The sequence below is a fragment of the Cryptomeria japonica genome, chromosome 8 (genome assembly GCF_030272615.1).
Source record: "Cryptomeria japonica chromosome 8, Sugi_1.0, whole genome shotgun sequence".
NCBI lineage: Eukaryota > Viridiplantae > Streptophyta > Pinopsida > Cupressales > Cupressaceae > Cryptomeria > Cryptomeria japonica.
This window is the reverse complement of record NC_081412.1, coordinates 201,440,259-201,458,090: the sequence shown is the minus strand read 5'-3', so window position 1 is coordinate 201,458,090 and position 17,832 is coordinate 201,440,259. Positions and strand designations below refer to the sequence as shown.

At 35.0% G+C, this 17,832-nt stretch overlaps 2 protein-coding genes across 2 annotated transcripts; both read left to right on the top strand.

Moving 5' to 3' along the window:
* Window positions 1–8,164: 8,164 nt before the first annotated feature.
* LOC131048381 (GRAS family protein RAM1) lies at window positions 8,165–9,961 on the top strand. The gene has a single exon (XM_057982325.2). The coding sequence runs from the start codon at window positions 8,480–8,482 to the stop codon at window positions 9,959–9,961; it is 1,482 nt and encodes a 493-aa protein (XP_057838308.1). The 5' UTR covers window positions 8,165–8,479.
* Window positions 9,962–14,748: 4,787 nt separating this feature from the next.
* Window positions 14,749–15,705, top strand: LOC131048380 (scarecrow-like protein 23). Its single transcript, XM_057982324.1, has 2 exons — window positions 14,749–14,932; window positions 15,281–15,705. Exons 1-2 carry the CDS (start codon window positions 14,749–14,751, stop codon window positions 15,703–15,705), a joined length of 609 nt encoding a protein of 202 aa, XP_057838307.1.
* The last annotated feature ends 2,127 nt before the right edge of the window (window positions 15,706–17,832 follow it).

Sequence of the window (17,832 nt, the reverse complement as noted above, 5' to 3'; positions counted from 1 at the left end):
AAATACAGTTAATATAATGATAAGTATTGAAGGTTGAAAATAATTAATTTTACATATCAAACAAAAGTGTACCGGATCCTGAGATGCTTCTCCAGTGCAAGGAGGAGGGTTCGCCATTGACGAAATAGGTATGGATATTTCCTGTATGAAAAAATTATAAGATTATAATATATCACAAGTTCACATGTACGCGTGCATTTAATCATGAAATCAAGAAAATAAAGTAGAGATACATACCTCTGCCCTCTCTTGATCCGCGGGCGAATCAGATGCATTCAACATATCCACAAAGCTCAATGGCCGCTGTAAATGTAAAATAGACAAAAAACACTAATCAATCTACAAACCCCAACTAATACTTGATTTCAACATTTTCAAACAATTGTACAACTAAAAATGTGTTCAATTACCTTCTTCACACATTTTGGCGTCTTCGAGGAATTCTTTTTCTTAGGACGAGTCCTAGACACAGAGGGGGTACTCTAAAAACACAAAATTAACATGAGATATTAGTACAGATAATAAATTAAACATAATTTTAAAAATCTAAAATGAAATGACTTGCATATTCCATCAAAACAATACATAAAAAGAGTTGTACAAAATATCATACCGTATAGCCTTGTAGGCCAAAATCGATCCCTGAGAGCGTGATGTCATCAATCTGGGACATTTCGTCCCCTGTCAACACCTACAAACTAGAAATTGGACCAAGCATTAAAGATAGTTAGTATATCTTGTATTTTTTTGAGTTCAAAGTGTACTATTCTATTTTAACATATTACAAAATTTATACCTCAGGCGTCGAAGTTGCAGTTGTGGTAACTGGGGGAGGTGTATGGGATACCGCTATTGCATCCTGAAATGCATATTATTTGTCTCAATTTAAATCGATGTATAAATGAAAATTCATTTATGTAATTACAAAATTAAAGTGACTGATAAATAAAATGTTATGAATTCAAATCAACACACTTGTGTCTGTGGCTCATGGGCAAACACCATGTCCATCAACTCATCTGTCAGCGCGACATCCTCAACCGTGTGAGCCTGACATCTACAACCGCAAATCGTGCATAGATGATATGAGTATCCATCTGCACCGGTTGCATCATCTATCCCTGAGCATATCCCCGAGCAACTGACATACATATGCTTGATGGGCTCTCTATCACCCTCTAACGTCTCATCATCTAATACAATAGGGTGTGCTAATGATGTCCCATGCTGGATGATGGCACCAGTCTATGCTATGGCCACCTGAAGAGTCTGTAGCTCCATCGACTCTTTCAACTCTAATGGGATAGCCTGATGCACCTTGGGTTTGGGTGCTAGGGGGCGGCGACTCTCCACGGCTAATCGCCTACGGGCTCCAGGTCTATCTTGGGTAGAGCCACCACCTCTACCATGAAACTCTCTCATGTCAAAATAATTTGGGCGCACATTGAGCACAAACTCACAATATATTTTTCTCAAAAAATATAATGGCACCTCATAATTATTACAAGGTGGATCGTCAAAGACCATCCACCACCTCTACCAAAAAAGATTCTTCATCGGCACATTGGTACACCAATGTATGGGAAACCGCTTTGCATTAGGAGGTAATGACTGACCAGTTTTAGGGTCAACAAAAGGACACATATTTGTTGTTTAGAAATATTTTTGTTTTTAACTCCATCGTATGATAGCCCATTGGCATAGAATTGACGACACCTATCCCTAAAGCTTCCCCATTTGGTAATTTCTGTGGAAACAACTATGGCACCACTAGCTAATGTTTCTAGGCTAGTGGTGAGGGATTGATGATGGTCAAGTTCAGAAGTTTTCAATTTTACAATCAGTCTATTGATTTTGGATGTATTTTGCCCTAACTGATTAATTAATTCTTCTTGTGTTTCGGCTGTGCGGTCAAAAGGAGGAATTGGGGGTTGTTCTTGTGTGTTTTCAGGAGGTGCATTTGGTTGTTCTTGTGGGTTTTCAGGAGGTTCATTTGGTTGTTCTTGTTATGGATTAGAAGAATCTGGTTTTTGAAACAAAAAATGAAAAAACCTAATCAAAATTAATGAAATTAAATTAAAAATGTAAAACAAATTGCATAAACCAGAAAGAAAGACAAAAATAAACAAAAACTAACCTTGATCCATAGCCTGGAGGACAAATTTAGCACCCCGTTCGCGGTTTAGGTTAGAAAATGGGAAAAAAACAAAATAAAAAATGCGCTTTTCGGGTAAATGAGGACGCAGTTTTTTTTTAAAAAAAATTTTATCAGGCACTGCGTACGCGGTTTTACTAGGATTATTAGCGCGTACATGCTCATTTTCCTATAAGCAGCGCGTACGCGCTAATTTTCCTAGGCGTAGTGCGTACGCGCTCAATTTCCTAAACACAGTGCGTACACACTACCTTTTCTAGGCTCGGGAAGAACAAACCTAAGCGCGTACACGGGAATTTGAAATTTTAAAACCGCGTACGCTCTGCCTATTTTTCCAAGTTTTTTTGGGTGGTGTCCACTTTTCTAACCACCATCTTTGTGCACACGCCCGGATGTGATTGTATTGTAAGCACATTTATTGTTGTTAATTCAAGCTTGTTTCTCTCTCTCTCTCTCTCTCTCTCTCTCTCTCTCTCTCTCTCTCTTTTCTTTTCCGCAAGGGTTTCTCCATGTAAAACATGTGTTATGTGTGGATGTTATCTTGTTAAATTATGCCTTATTTATGCTATCTTATGTTGCTGTTAATCATTATTTATTTATGTTGTAATTTCACATAAGATAGGTTTATCATGCATGGTCAACAAATTGATTTTTGACATCATAAACAAGAAGGATCTAATGATGGGTTTTCCATAGTTAAAACAACTTAATTTTCATATTTTCCTATGTTTTAGAAATTCATGTTGCTGCTATCCAAGCCTTGAATCTCATCCTTTGATTAGTTTATTGGATAGAGAATGATCTTTACAATATTTGGTATTGAATCTATTTATTTCCTAGCATGAAATAGACTTAAATATGAAGAGAGTGAGAGACATCGGGAAGGGAGAGATAGAGAGGGGAGGGTAGAAAGAAGAAAAGGTGAGAGTTCATAAAGGGATAGGGGTAAGGGGAGGGAGAGAACTAGAGAGGGGACACATAGAGAGGTGAGAAACCTAGAGGGGGAGAGAGAGGTGAGATACCTATATGGGGAGAGAGGGGGTGAGATTGATAGAGGGGGATAGAGAAGAGGTGGATAATAAGACATGGATAAAGAGGTAGAGAGGTAAAGAGGAAGGGAGATGGAAACTTAGATAAGAGATGAAGAGGGTGGGAGTGAGAGGTGAAAATATAGACAATGGAGAGAGAATAAGAGAGACTGGGGGAGGGAGAGAGAGATGGGGATAAGGAGGGAGGGGGATATAGAAAGGGAGAGAGAGATAAGGGAGGGAGAGACCTAGAGGGGGGGAAGAGGTAAGAGGAGAGACAAAAGAAAAAATTTGATAGAGAGAGAGGAGTAAGAAGGGATGGAGGGAGAGGTAGAAATGGAGGGAGGGAGAGACCTAGGGAAGGGAGAGATAGAGAGGTGAAGGGAGATAGAAAAGGAGAGTTAATAAATGGAGAGGGGTAAGGGGGAGGGAGAGAAATGTAGAGAGGGAGGGAGAGAACTAGAGAGGGGATAGATATAGATTTAAGAGACCTAGAGGGGGAGAGAGAGTTGAGAGACCTATATGGGGAGAGAGAGAGGTGCGATAGATGGAGAGGGATAGAATGAGGTGGGTAATGAGTCATGGATGGAGAGGTAGAGAGGGAGGGAGGGAGAACCTAGAGAGGGGAAATAGAGAGAGAGAATAAGAGAGAAAGGGAGAGGGAGGTAGAGATTTGGGTAAGGAGGGAGTGGAGGAGAGGGAGGGAGAGAGGGAGAAAGGGAGAGAGAGACTTAGAGAGGGGAAGGAGATGAGAGAGGGAGAGGAAGAGAGAGGGAAGTATCAACACGAGCAATACCCTTAACCCTATGTACCCTAAACCATGTACCATCAATATTGTACCCTAAACCCTAAATAAATACCCTCAACCCTAAACCCTATACAAGGGAAGGAGAGGTGATCACCTAGAGAGAGAAGGAAGAGAGAAGAGGAGAGAGGGGAGAACAAAGAGAAAGAGAGGGGTAAGGAGGGAGGGAGAGGTAGAAAGGGAGCGAGTGAGAGACCTAGAGAGGGGAGAGGTGAAGGAGAGACAAAAGTTCACAATGAGAGAGGGGTAAGAAGGTAGGCAGAGAGGTGGAGAGGGAGGGAAATAATGAGAGAATGGATAGATATGGAGATGAGAGACCTAGAGCCTAGGGAGAGAGAGGTGAGAGACCTAGAGCCTAGGAAGAGAGAGGTGAGAGAGGAGGATGGAGGTGGGTATTCATATGGGGAGGGAGAGGTAGGGGGTAAAGTGGAAGGGATGGAGAGGTAGTTTCTACGAGAATGGACAGAGAGGGGCTAGAAACAATAAGAGAGGGAGATAAAAGAAGAGAGGGAGGGAGGCAAGGGTAGAGATGGGATTGAGGAGGGAAGGTAGACAAGGAGAGAGGGTGGGAGAAACCTAAAGAGGGGAGAGAGAGGTGAGAGAGAGAGAACATAGGGAGAGACAAAGAGAAGTATTGGTAGAGAGGGAAGGAGGTAAGGAGTGAGAGGTACAACCTCAACTATCCATCATCAATCCTCAACCCTTAAATCTAAGCCTTAATCGAAGTGGGAGAGATATAATGGGAAAGAGATATGATCCAATATAGACAATACTACTAGCACATTATAATGTGCCCTCATTATGTTAGTGCATTTTCATAACACAAGTGCATAATAAGGTGTCGGTGTTATGAAATGCATTCAAATAATGCACACATGCTTTTATCAATTTCCAACCGTTTGGGTTGGATTTGCCTTGGGCATCCAACCTAAGGGGTTGGATGACCATTTCATGCCCAAATATGTGTTTTTTGAAAATGTAAAAAAAAATCACACATTTTTGAGCATGCTCCACATGAAGTTTGCATGTGTTTGAATGCAAATTAAAAAATGTCATGATGACATTAAGCTCTCTCTTAGCTATCTAACCATGTAATTTTTTTCATGTTTTGTGTATGTTACAGTTTTGATCTATAATTTATTTTGTTAGTGTATTTTTTTTTGTCAAAAAATAACGTGTAAAAAATAGTAGTTTAGAAAGTAGATTTAGAGAACTATAACTCTTGTTCTTGCTGCATCTTCAAATTTTGAGTGTAACTATCTTCAATTTCTCATCAAAGATCAAACTTTGCTGATTTCGGAAAAAAGTGGCATCTTAAGACCCTCTTTTGGTCCCCCATCTTGATGCACTTGTTAGAGATTAATTTGTACCTAAATTATTCTCAACCTATTTATATGTCATATGAGTTTGAGTATGAGTTGTAGACCTGTTGTAGTTTGGTGTCTATAATCTAGTTTGTTGTCAAGAGTATTTAATTAACTATCAAACAAACTAGCATTATTATAAGAAAAATGTTGAGTCTTCAACCATTATATATTTGAATATAATAATATAATAGAATGAGTAATATAACAGTTCTATTCTACTTAGTTATATTGAGTTCTTTACTACTACTATTGTAGTTTTTCTTGTAGTATAATATCCCAACAATTACCTCACAATAGATCAAAATTTAGCAAGTCAAATATCAGGCATCAAGATCTGAATTGGTAGTTATTTTAATGATTGGTTTCCTCATTGTTCTTGTGATCTTTCACTTTTGAAGAGTGATAAATGTAAGAAAAAAGAATGAAAGGGAGAACGCATTCCCTAGGGGGATAAATACAAAGTACTATCATTGTGTCTAGGTTAAGATTTTTCATTAGTCGGATGACATTCTATTCGAACCTCTTATTTGCTAAAGCATGCAAGCTCTTCTCCACTACACCATTAACTATGACTGTAGATTAATCATACCATGAGATTTTTGTGCAAGTACACAAGGAACATGTTTGTTACCAAACTCAATACAATGCCTAAATACGACAATTGTGTTGGATGAATGAGCATGTTGGTAAAAGGAATTTTGAGGTAAACAGACTGAGAAAGATCTTGTGGAAATATTAAAAGAAATTGCATTTATACCTAATATCTATAACATTACCAGAAGGATATTAGCTACAATTTAAACTTGCAGAGGGTGAAATTGGTTAACTATTTCGACCCATCATTTACTATTTCCTTGAAAATGTAAATTGTGAAAGTAATGAAAAAACATATGTTGCATTGCAATTTCATACCAAAATTCATATCTATTAACTCATCACTAAGTTGTTGGCTTCCTTTGAGATGTTTATTATGTGGGAGATGGCTATCCACTCTCTAGAATGCATCAAGTATCTATTATAATGTATTTATAATGTATAAGAGATAATGGTGTGTACATTTTAGAGATTAAATAGTTGTTTCCAATTAGTAACCTCCCTCTTTAAGATAGATCAATCACCAAAATATCAATGCACATCTCATATCAATACAACCATAAAAATGATTCCATATGATGAAATTTATGAGTTGAAACTACCATTTCTTCTTTCTTACATTCTTATAAGTTCTCTAGTTAATGTAGTGGATACTACCCTTTGAACATGATATATTATTCTTTAGATCCTTCAAGAAAACCTCCACATGGCTCAATATGCACGAAGCAACAAGTTGATCAAACTTGTAGCCTAGCAATATGATTTTCTTCTAGTTGTGGCCTTATAAGAAATCATCCTTGAAGTTGAAGGGCTATTAGAAGTTTTCTCCTCACTTTTATGGCCCCTTCAAAGTTTTTTGCTGGATTGATCTCAACACTTATAAGTTGGAACCCTCACCTTCTTCTCATGTTTATTATGTCTTGCAAGCCTTGTTTGAATAAAGCTCTTGGCCAATAGGTTGTTACTCAAATTATTCCTATGCTCAGTGTAGAAGGCTCTAGTATTCTCCAGCCACGAGTTATCTTAGATACACATTCTCACCAACTTCACAACCACACCATCATTGAGGTCATGATCCAGTGGCATGCTCTACCCCCATAATATGCTACTTGGGAACCCCTTCACCAATTTCAATAATAATTTCCTTCCTTTCAATTTTGAGAACACTTCTCAAGGGGGAGAGGATATTAGGACCCCTTAGTCCTAACTCTTTTTATTTAATATAAGCTTTCGATGCATATCTTTTATAATTAATCTCTTGAGCTATTATGGATACTTCAATATGCTTAGGAAACATTAGTCACCTTGAATAAAATTAGTATAAATATAGGTCATAACTTATTGTTTGTGCATCCTTGAACTATATTCTATTGACTTTTTCTCTAAGAGGTCTCCCTCTTGAAGATGCGTACAATTTATTAATTGCAAATATGTTATTTCATGGAATATAATTCTATTGTGTTTTTTATATGTAGTAAATATTCCCTACATATTTATTTTTAGTACAATCTTTTATAAGAAGGACCATCTCTGATAACAAAGACATTCTTGATAGAAACTTGATGACCATGATTTACCTTAACCACATATTAGATTTATAGCTCTTGTTGCTTGATGATTTAATTCTTTATATTTATTAATCTTGTTTTGATACTGTGTGATACCATTCTACCTATTTTTTTTTAATATACTATTAAAAATATATGAAACTCTTGTTCCTCTATTAAACAAACATTTTAAATTCTAGTAATGTTGTTTGTGGATGGTGGTGAGTTCTAAGAGGAATTTTGCCCTTTTGGGTCCGGGAAAAACAATGCTAAAGTTGATGTAGCATCAAATACATTCCAAACTCAGTTGGACATTTTATGGAGGGAATCTCTAAACACCGAGCGCACTTTTTTGTAGTCAACCCACAATCGGAAGGATCATTGATATCCGGAATAGCCCAACACTCCGATTCATTCCAAAACGAGGTTAATAAGTCTGCAACTTCCACAATTTTTTCTGCGTGATTATCACAATCGAGATTCTCTCGATAAGCTTTTGTTTTCAGCTTCTTGTTCTCATCACACACGACGAATAGCACAAATTTGTTCTCAAGTTGTTTGGCTTGAAACGGCAGATGCTCTCGGTGTACGAAGAGTCTTCACATCAATGAGTTTTATTCCACAAACCTTAACTTTATATTTTAATTCAACCGGCAGATTCATGCACTTATTCCATTGTTCAACCGGCGGATTTATTCCGATTCCCTCGTTCAACCGGCTGAGATCTATTCCAATGCCATCCTTCAACCGGCAGAGATTTATGCCTTGTGCAAACAAAGATCCAACATGTATTGACTAAATCCCATTACCCATTGTATTCTATTCCATATTTGTTTTCACCGCCCCGGAATTTAGCGCACCTGTCACATCCTCTGCCGGTACAAGTATCTACGTGCGATTATATTTATGATATTGCTGCTCTTTAAAGTCTTGAAATGATGTCCTGTTGAATTGCTTGAAGCGGGTTTCAATCAGTTTTTCCAATGGCCCTCATTTCAGATGGTTATGAACTGATTGATTATTTTCAGCGAGGAGGAGAGCCCATTGCAAGGCTTCAGATTTCTAGGCCAAAACGGCCATTTTTGGAGCTCAATGAATCTGGGTCGTCACCTTCATCATCTGAACAAGATTGGAGAGAAGGGAAGAAATCTAAGCATGTGAAGGCCTTGCGTGGAGATGAGGAGAATTTTTATGAGAATTACAGAGCACCCAATTTGTTTGTGCCCACAACAAAAGATAAAAGAGATCTTTTGGTGAAGCAAAGTAGAAATCTTGTGCAGCAGAAGAAGAAGGTTGTTAAAGAAGCAGAAAGATCCCCTGGTCTGCAACTGATCTGTTTGCTTCTCAATTGTGCTTCTTCCATTGCAGAGAACAAGAAAGACATGGCAGAGAATTTGCTAAGGAGGCTCTATTCAAGAGTTAGCAAGAGTGGGAATTCAATAGAACGAGTTGCAGCCCATTTTGCAGAGGCTCTGTCAGCCAAATTGAAGTCACCCACCCCATTATTCAAGAACAGAGTGGTTGCAGGAGACCCAGATCAATTACAGTCTGAAGCCCACATAGCATTTTACAGAGTCTCTCCATTCTATCAATTCGCTCATCTCACAGCAAACCAGGCCATAATTGAGGCTTTTGAAGGCAAGAAGAAGCTTCACATAGTGGATTTTGATATTTCTCATGGTATTCAATGGTCTTCTTTGATTCAGTCCCTGTCTGAGGAAGAAGATGTTCCTTCTCTTCGTATAAGTGGGTTTGGAAGAGACGTGAATGTGCTGAAAGCCACTGGAATTCGACTGACTGGCTTTGCACACAGTTGTGGATTGACCTCCTTTGAGTTCCATCCTTTTCTTGAAGATACCTCAAAAGGAATCTCAATTGAGAGCCTGCAGATCAAAGAAGATGAAACTGTTGCAGTAAACTTGGTTCTGTATTTGAATAAGTTGGCCAGCTCTCAGACTCTTCTCTGCAGCAGATTGAGAAGTATTGAGTCTCTTAGACCTAAGATAGTTGTTGTGGTGGAGCATGAAGCAAGCCAGAGCCCCACAACATTCTTGTCAAGATTCATGGAGTCCCTTCATTACTATGCTGCTCTGTTTGATTCCATGGATGAGTGTCTGCCATTGCAGAGTGCAGAGAGGCTTAGAATTGAGACTTTTCATCTTGGGGAGCAGATAAAGAACAGTATCAGAGATGATGGTGTTGGGAAAATGATGGGAAGAAGAGAAACCCATGATAAGTGGGAGACATGGAAGGGGAGGATGGAGAGAGGAGGATTTGCACAGGTTGGTTTCAGCAGTAGATCTGTGAGTCAAGCAAAGCTTCTTCTGCAGTCAAGGCAGCACTGTAGTTCCTTTGAAGGAGGAGGAGGGTTCAAGCTTCTGCAGAAAGATTTAGGAAGGACCTTGTCTTTGGCATGGCAAGATCGTCAATTGATTCTAGCATCTGTTTGGCGTTGTAAAGATTAAGACTTTTGAACAATAATTGAAAATGTCTATTTAAATCTTTATAATATTTTTTGACATCAGATATAAAATACTAGCAAATATACGCCAGATTTGCAATATAATGGTGGATAGGCACTTATATGCTTATTGGTTTATTGGGTAGGTTGATGCAGGGATTACTTTACAGAATAAAGAAAAAGAGAAATAAAAGAGTGCAATTCCTTCCATTATTTATAATAATAATAAGAGTTGGAAAATTTGTGTGTTTAAGTTTATTTTAGCAGAATGTAATATATTGATAAATTGTATATTCTTGTGTTGGGTTTGATTTGTAGCCTTTTTTTTGTCTTTATTTGTTTTATTATTCTTTTTAACAATTTCTATTTATGTTTATTCTACATTTTTCTAGTTTCATCTTCATTTGCACTCACTTCCATGTATTTGCCTCTAAATTCAAGATTGTCATTTTATCTTTGTGGTTCAGTTCCATGTTATGCCAGATTGACTTAGTTCAATCCCAAGGTATATGAGAATGATCCTGAAATTGAAATTTATACTTTCTAACTTTTTCTACTAGACATTATGAGACTAATAACACATGTTTTATGCAGCATGTTCCTATGTCATGACATTTAAAGACATTCAATATGCAAATAATTTAATAATTGGAAGGATCATCAAGAAAGGAGAAAAAAATTGAATAACAAAAAAATTATAGCACACTCTGACATCTTGAAGGACAAAAACTCATGTTTGTATACAAACCATTGACATTTTTAAAATATTATCTTCAATATTTCTTATCTTCCTTAATTCAGTCCACCAAGGGGGTTGACCTGGGAGAACATACTCAATTATCAAAATAATAGTCTTCTCAAAGGTTTTCTTAAACATCATCTCAACAAACTTGGATATGAAGAAGCCAAAGGCAAGCGAGTTTATCAATGTAGATTCTATCATATGATTCCCACATAGTACAAATCAATAACATATAATAGATCACGCTCACATCATTTTGGATCAAACTTTTAGTACTTAGGATTAGCCATATATATTTCTAAGATAGTAAAGATTTTGAGACAATCATCACACCAAGATAATTAATTTGGTATTGGCAAATTAATTTAAAACATGATCACCTATTTTAGATTTATGTGCTCCTTATCCACACATTTAATTGTTGTCTTCACTTTAAATTAGTGATCTATCTCATTTGTATTTCCTATGTTAATTTAGATTTATTGATCATATATTTATTTAATTAACCAAGACAATCAATATATCACGTTTCTCCACACATACACATATTCTATGACATAAGGCAATCTATCCCAAATCTCATTTAAAAAACACAATTTAAAACAATTTAAAACAGGTATGAAAAATCCACACCTCTAAGAAAGGTTTGAAGTTGAACTCTAGAAAAATGTAAAAAATATTTTTATCTTCTATTATCTACAACAAGGTCAATTCTCCTTGTCCATAACACAAAGAACTATATAACAAAACACGTCCTAATAAGTATTCATTGACAAGAAAATTCTAATTAATAAGAATTAAATTGTTATGAGATCAATAGAAAAAAATGTGAAAATATTTACCCTTTATATAAAAGGAAGACTATTAAATAACCACATTCATATTTTTGAAGCATTTACTTAGAATATTTTAACTATGTTAGCCTACCTGTGATAAATGGGGAATCATATTAGGGATAAATTCACTACCCAATGTATATATACACCTTTGTATGATATAATGAGATTCACCATATTTTGTCTATCATTTTAAAACTTAACAAGTTTCATCAAATTTGAATTCATATGAACACAAATAAAACTCTCAATTATTCTTTATACATTTGATCATGTTCTCAATTTATATTGAATTCATTTTTGAATCTTCATGTCTTTGAAAGAATTATTTATTATTCTTTTTAGTTGATTTCTTCTATGTCTAGTATATGCTTCCTACCTAAAATTCTATTTTTTTTATTGACTTATTGATAATATACTACAGGAAAGTTTAGTTTCTTTTTAAATTCTATGAATATTAAATATTTCTTGTTAATTTATTCATTTCATTTCATTCTTAGATATGATATTACTATTAGTGATACATCTAAAGCCTAGGGACCTATGATTCCTTTATTTAATTTTGAATATTTAGTTTCATTATTAGAGATGATAATAACATTGTTAATATTGATTCTTTAATGGTGAATTTAAACACAATTAAATTTTAATACTTTCTAATACATTAAGGATATAGAGGAGTATTTCAATTATTAAAGTGGTTCATAGGGGTGCTCATCAAAATGTAGAAATATAATATCATACTTCCGTAGTATGTAGTGTAGCATATCAACCTACAAAATCAAGATTTACACCATATATCAAGGAACAAGGGAATGCCTTATGGTCACAACAAGAATCAAAATATTAATAAATCAGCCTCAAAAGGTGATCAAGAAAATGAATATCTAACACAAATGGGAAAAAGAAAGGTAAAATAGAAAATAGGGCAAGAATTGGGTCTATAAAGGAATTCTTAGATTGATTGGGTGTCAAAGTACATATTGTTTGATTGGTGGAGAATGAAATAAAGATAACCGTTCCATAAAATATAGGTGAGAGATTTGTAATTAGAGATATGTTAGGGACAATATATTAAAGCCAAAATTTGACACCATAGAAAATATATTGGTAAATTTATGAAAAATAAATCATAGATGGACAAGGAAAATAGTGATGAGAATAATTTTTTCAAGTTAAATATGCACTAGAATATGATGAGTATATTTAAAAAAAGGAAAACATTGCTACATGTGAAGGCATAATTCAAGCTCAATTTGAAAAGACAATGTAAGTGTCACAAATAGAAAAAAAACTATTCAATTCAATGTTTATTTTCATATTTTGACTAGAGGGTCTCCTATAATAGACTATCCATTATATATTTTCTTTTATAGGCATTCCCAACTTTCATAACACACATTGATGAATAACTAATGGCTAGGAAATGATTTAAATTGTCCTATTGAACTAGAAAAATCAGATGTAAAGGAAAAAATAAAATTGTAAGCTTTTATTACATTATATTTAGATGAATTTGTGAGAGTAGATAATATTTCTTAGGTATGTATGTATGTGTATAGTGTACAGAATCATGTCCACTAGCCTCATCAACTCTTTTTTCGTAAAGTGAAGGAGAATGTAACATCTCAAAATCTATTTAAAATGGTTAATAAATATGTGAAGGAAATCAAAGGTATAGATGGATATACAATTACAAAAAATTGTTGTGTATAGGGGTATATGAAACTTTAGTAATCCAAGTTCATAGGAAACATCTTCTAAAGCTATAAGCTTATTGCTCATGATATGTATAACATGTCCTACATAGTGAATTTAGCATTCAAAATTGTGAGAAATGTTTCTATAGTATAAATATTTTAAGATCTAGTCTATGAATTCCATTCAAATTTTTTAAAATTTTAAAATAGTTTAATTTAAAATTTCAACAATTTTCTAAGGAAATATTATAAGAAACAATATTTTTAATGATGTTGATACCAAATTGATCTTTTTGCATGGACTAGCACAATGAAATTTTATAATTCATCATATATGGACTATAACAATGTTTTCTTAAAAACAAAAATCTATATGCTATCATTTATAAAATTTCTATTATTTGATTCCCTCATATTATAATTGGCCCATAATCCTCAATTTCTATGCCGGGTGTATGCAAAAATTAATCATGATTGACCTCTTCGTATGGACATGGTTCTTCTAGCTAGCTGAATTTTGAGAAGTTTTCTTCATTGGATCGGTTACTTTCTCTTCTTCATTTCGAACAACCTACAAATGAAGATCAAGAAAAAAGAATGATTTCACTAATTGAAAACCAAATCTAATGAATCCATCCCATCGATATAAGATAAATCACTCCTTACCCACCCCTTCACCTACCATAATATAGCTCTTTGTTATATAGCTCTTTGTTGATTCTTCCTTGACCCTGTTAACTTTCATCTTGTTACTTATCCTAATCCACGTAGATTTTAATTGCGTACCTTCTACAACCCATTTTTTAATGATATTCTCTTTGATCTTTAATCAATTGTTATCATGGCGAAGATCACAAAGATGAGGAGCAGGAATTTCGGCAGCGAAAACAACAATACATTGAAGCATCTCAACAATAAGATGGTCACACATTAATCTGGGAATATTCGAGAACCCAAGACATCAAAGTTTAACTGGAGTTTGTCTGGATGTCAACGGATATGCTCATGGCTTCGATCGTTGACCTAAGTTCGGCAGATTCTCTTTGAGAACAAAGACAAAATTGGTTTCATCTGGCTTTAACGAACAGCCACATATACTTAATATATTCGAGTGGCTGATTGATACCTCTTCTACACAAAATTCCTCACCCAAATAAATTATATTTTCTTTTGTTTTCAGCAGGCAAGCTCTAGTGACCCCGTCATGTTCTTAGCCGAAAATGGCATCTTCAAGGGTTGATAATAACGATACTTAATTAATAATATCTTTTTGTAAATCTCTGTATTCATTTGTTAAAGCTGGTTTGAATTTTTTCATGGAGTGTCAAACTGCATTCAATCTTTTTGAAAGTTTTGTTTTTCACATGGATGTTTTTGTAGATTCTTGAAAAGGTAAAAGTTTTGTGTTTACACGTATGATGAGTTTTCTTGGGCCTTGGTTCAAAGGAGGAAGAAAGGTGGTGGTGTAAATTCTTGAACCAGAGAAAGTGGGTTGTGAATGGATCTTGATAAAATGGGCATCATCTCAGATGATTATGATTTGATTGACTTCTTTGGCGTCCAAGGAGAGGCCGTGATAAGGCCTCAAGGTGCTATGCTTAATGAAATGCAATCACTATCTGAAGAAAAAGAGGGTAGAGAAAGGAAAAGATCTAGATTTGTGGACAAATATCATCTTTCTGGGAGTTGTTTTATAAGTGAGTAAGTCTGCAATTCTCTTGTGTCAAGAGAGAAAACTTCTAGAGCTATTCACTACCAAGAAGAGTAAAATCAGAATGTTTTGAAGAAGAGGAGTGGTGAAATCTTTGATGGGAAAAAAGCAGAAGGATCTCCAGGGCTGCAGCTTGTGTGTTTGCTCCTCAACTGTGCATCTGCCATTGCAGAAAAACAAAAGCATGGCGATGAATCTGCTCAAGAAGCTTTGGTCTAGAGTCAGTATAACTGGGAATTCAATAGAAAGGGTGGCAGCCTACTTCACAGAAGCCTTGTCAGCCAAGTTTAAGCAAATCAACTCATCTTTCTTCTAAAACAAATTGCTCATGCAGAGCAGCCAGATGAGAAAATGAAAGTGTCTGAGATGCAGTTTGATTCATTGATAGCCTTTTATAGAGTGTCTCCCTTCTATCAATTTGCTCACCTCACTGCCAATCAAGCCATAATTGAAGCTTTTGAAGGGCACAACCATCTGCACATAATAGACTTTGATATCTCCCGTGGTATTCAGTGGTCTTCTCTGATTCAGTTCTTGTCTCATAGGGAAGATGTTCCAGCCCTTAGCATACCTGGAATTGGAAGAGACCTCAATTTACCGAATGCCACTGGAATCCATCTGAGTAGCTTTGCAAAAAGCCATGGATTGACATCATTTGAGTTCAACCCATTTGTTGAAGGCTCTAAGGAAGAAGAAACTGTTGTAGTAATTTTGGTGTTGTATTTGAATAGGCTGCCAAATTCTCAGAGTTTTTTGTGAAGTACGTTGAGATATATCCAATCTCTGAGACCTGCAATAGTTGCAGTGTTGGAACATGAAGCAAACCACACTCCAATCACATTCTTGACAAGATATATGGAGACCCTGGATTACTATGCAGCACTGTTTGATTCCTTGGATGTTTGTCTGCCATTAAAGAGTGCAAAAAGGTTGAGAATAGAAAAGTTTCACTTTGGAGGGAAGATCAAGATCACGAGCATCAGAGATTTTGATGGTGGTGTTGATGATATAATGAAAAGTGTGAGAGAAACCCATGACAAGTGGGAGACATGGAAGGCGAGGATGGAAAGAGGAGGATTTCTGCAGGCTGGTTTAAGTAGTCGGTGTGTAAGTCAGGCAAAGCTGCTTTTGCAGGCAAAACAGCAATGCAATTCATTTGAAGGAGGGGGATTTAAAGTTCATCAGAGAGATCTTAGCAAAAGCTTGTCTTTGGCTTGGCAAGATCGTCAAATAATTTTACTTTCTGCATGGCGTTGTAAAATATAAAACTTCAATAATATTTTGTGTTTCTCTTCTTGTTTTACAAGATCAATGATAACTTCTTGAACATTCAGTTTAATGGGATCCATCGAAGTTTTAACTTCTATGGTTTGTCAAAGCTTTATTTTTATCTCCACAAGATAAGATAATCCCAAGGAATGGTTGCATCATACTTTCCGTCGTTCTGAAATATGGAAGAGGTTGGCCTTGGAAAGTTCCACCACAAGTAATAAATTGTCTTCATCTGGTTTGATAATGAAACATGAAAACCCTCAAACCTTAAAAGAAATGAATGTTTAAAACTTGCACCGAAGAAATATTCAGATTGAACAGAGAACTTCAAAGCTTTTTGCGATAAATGAGAACTATAGTGCAGACTAAGAGGGAAATTCTTCATCGTAATATTGGAGGTATTGATTTCATTTGGGCTAGGTTGTTGTTATTGTTTTAAGTAGTTCAGATTATAGATTCAATTTCTTACTTGTCCGTCTAAGAATGAGGATATTATAGAAGAATTTGTCTTATAAAAAATTAAGATCCAAATTATTAAGTATATTATCGATTTCTTTCTCTTAAAATAAAAAAATAGTGCAGATAATTGAAACACATTCATTGTTAGCTGAGAGTTTTATTGGGATCAGAATAGTGGTAAATCTTTATATGTTTATTCTTAATTTTTCTATTTTTCTAGTTTCATCTTTATTTGTGCTCATTTTCATGTATTTGTCTTTAAATTCTACATTGCTACTTTATTTTTGTGGTTCAGTTTTATGTTATTCGATATTGACTTAGTTCAATCCTAAGGTATATGAAAATGATCTTAAAATTGAAATTTCTAATTTCTAATTTTTTCTACTAGTCATTATGAGATTAATAGCACATGTTTTATGCAACATGTTCCTATGTCATAATATTTATAGACATTCAATATGCAATTAATTTAGTAATTGGAAGGATCCTCAAGAAAAAAGAAAAAATTTAAATAACAAAAAAATTATAGTGAACCCTGATATCTAGAGGGACAAAAACTCCCATATGTATACACACCATTGACAATTTTTTAAATGTTGTCTTTAATATTTCTCACATTTCTTAATTCATCCCTCCAAGGGGGTTGACCTAGGAGAACATATTCAGTTATCAAATAATAGTCTTCTCAAAAGTTTTCTTAAAGATCATCTCAACAAGCTTGGATATCAAGAAGCCAAAGTCAAGCAAGTTTATCAATTTAGATTCTATTATATGATTCTCACATAATACAAATCAATCACACATAGTAGATCACATTCACATCATTTTGGATCAAACTTTTACTACTTAAGATTACCATAAATATTTCTAAGATACTAAAGATTTTGAGACAATCATCATACAAATGGTATTTAGTTTGGCATTGACAAATTAATTTAAAATATGATCACTTGTTTTAGATTTATGTACTCCTTATCCACCCATTTAACTATCGTATTCACTTAAATTAACGATCAAACTTATTTGTATTTCTTAAGTTAATTTAGACTTATCAATCATATTTATTTAATTAGCCTAGACAATCAATATAGTGTGATATTTTTCTCCACACACATATATTATATGACATAAGGTAATCTATCTCAAATCTCATTA

Bases quoted from the DNA above. Each gene is read 5' to 3' on its own strand.
- LOC131048381 (XM_057982325.2), top strand. From the start codon at position 8,480: ATGGCCCTCATTTCAGATGGTTATGAACTGATTGATTATTTTCAGCGA.
- LOC131048380 (XM_057982324.1), top strand. From the start codon at position 14,749: ATGGGCATCATCTCAGATGATTATGATTTGATTGACTTCTTTGGCGTC. The intron at 14,933-15,280 runs GTGAGTAAGTCT...TTGCTCATGCAG, and splicing joins TTCTGGGAGTTGTTTTATAA to AGCAGCCAGATGAGAAAATG.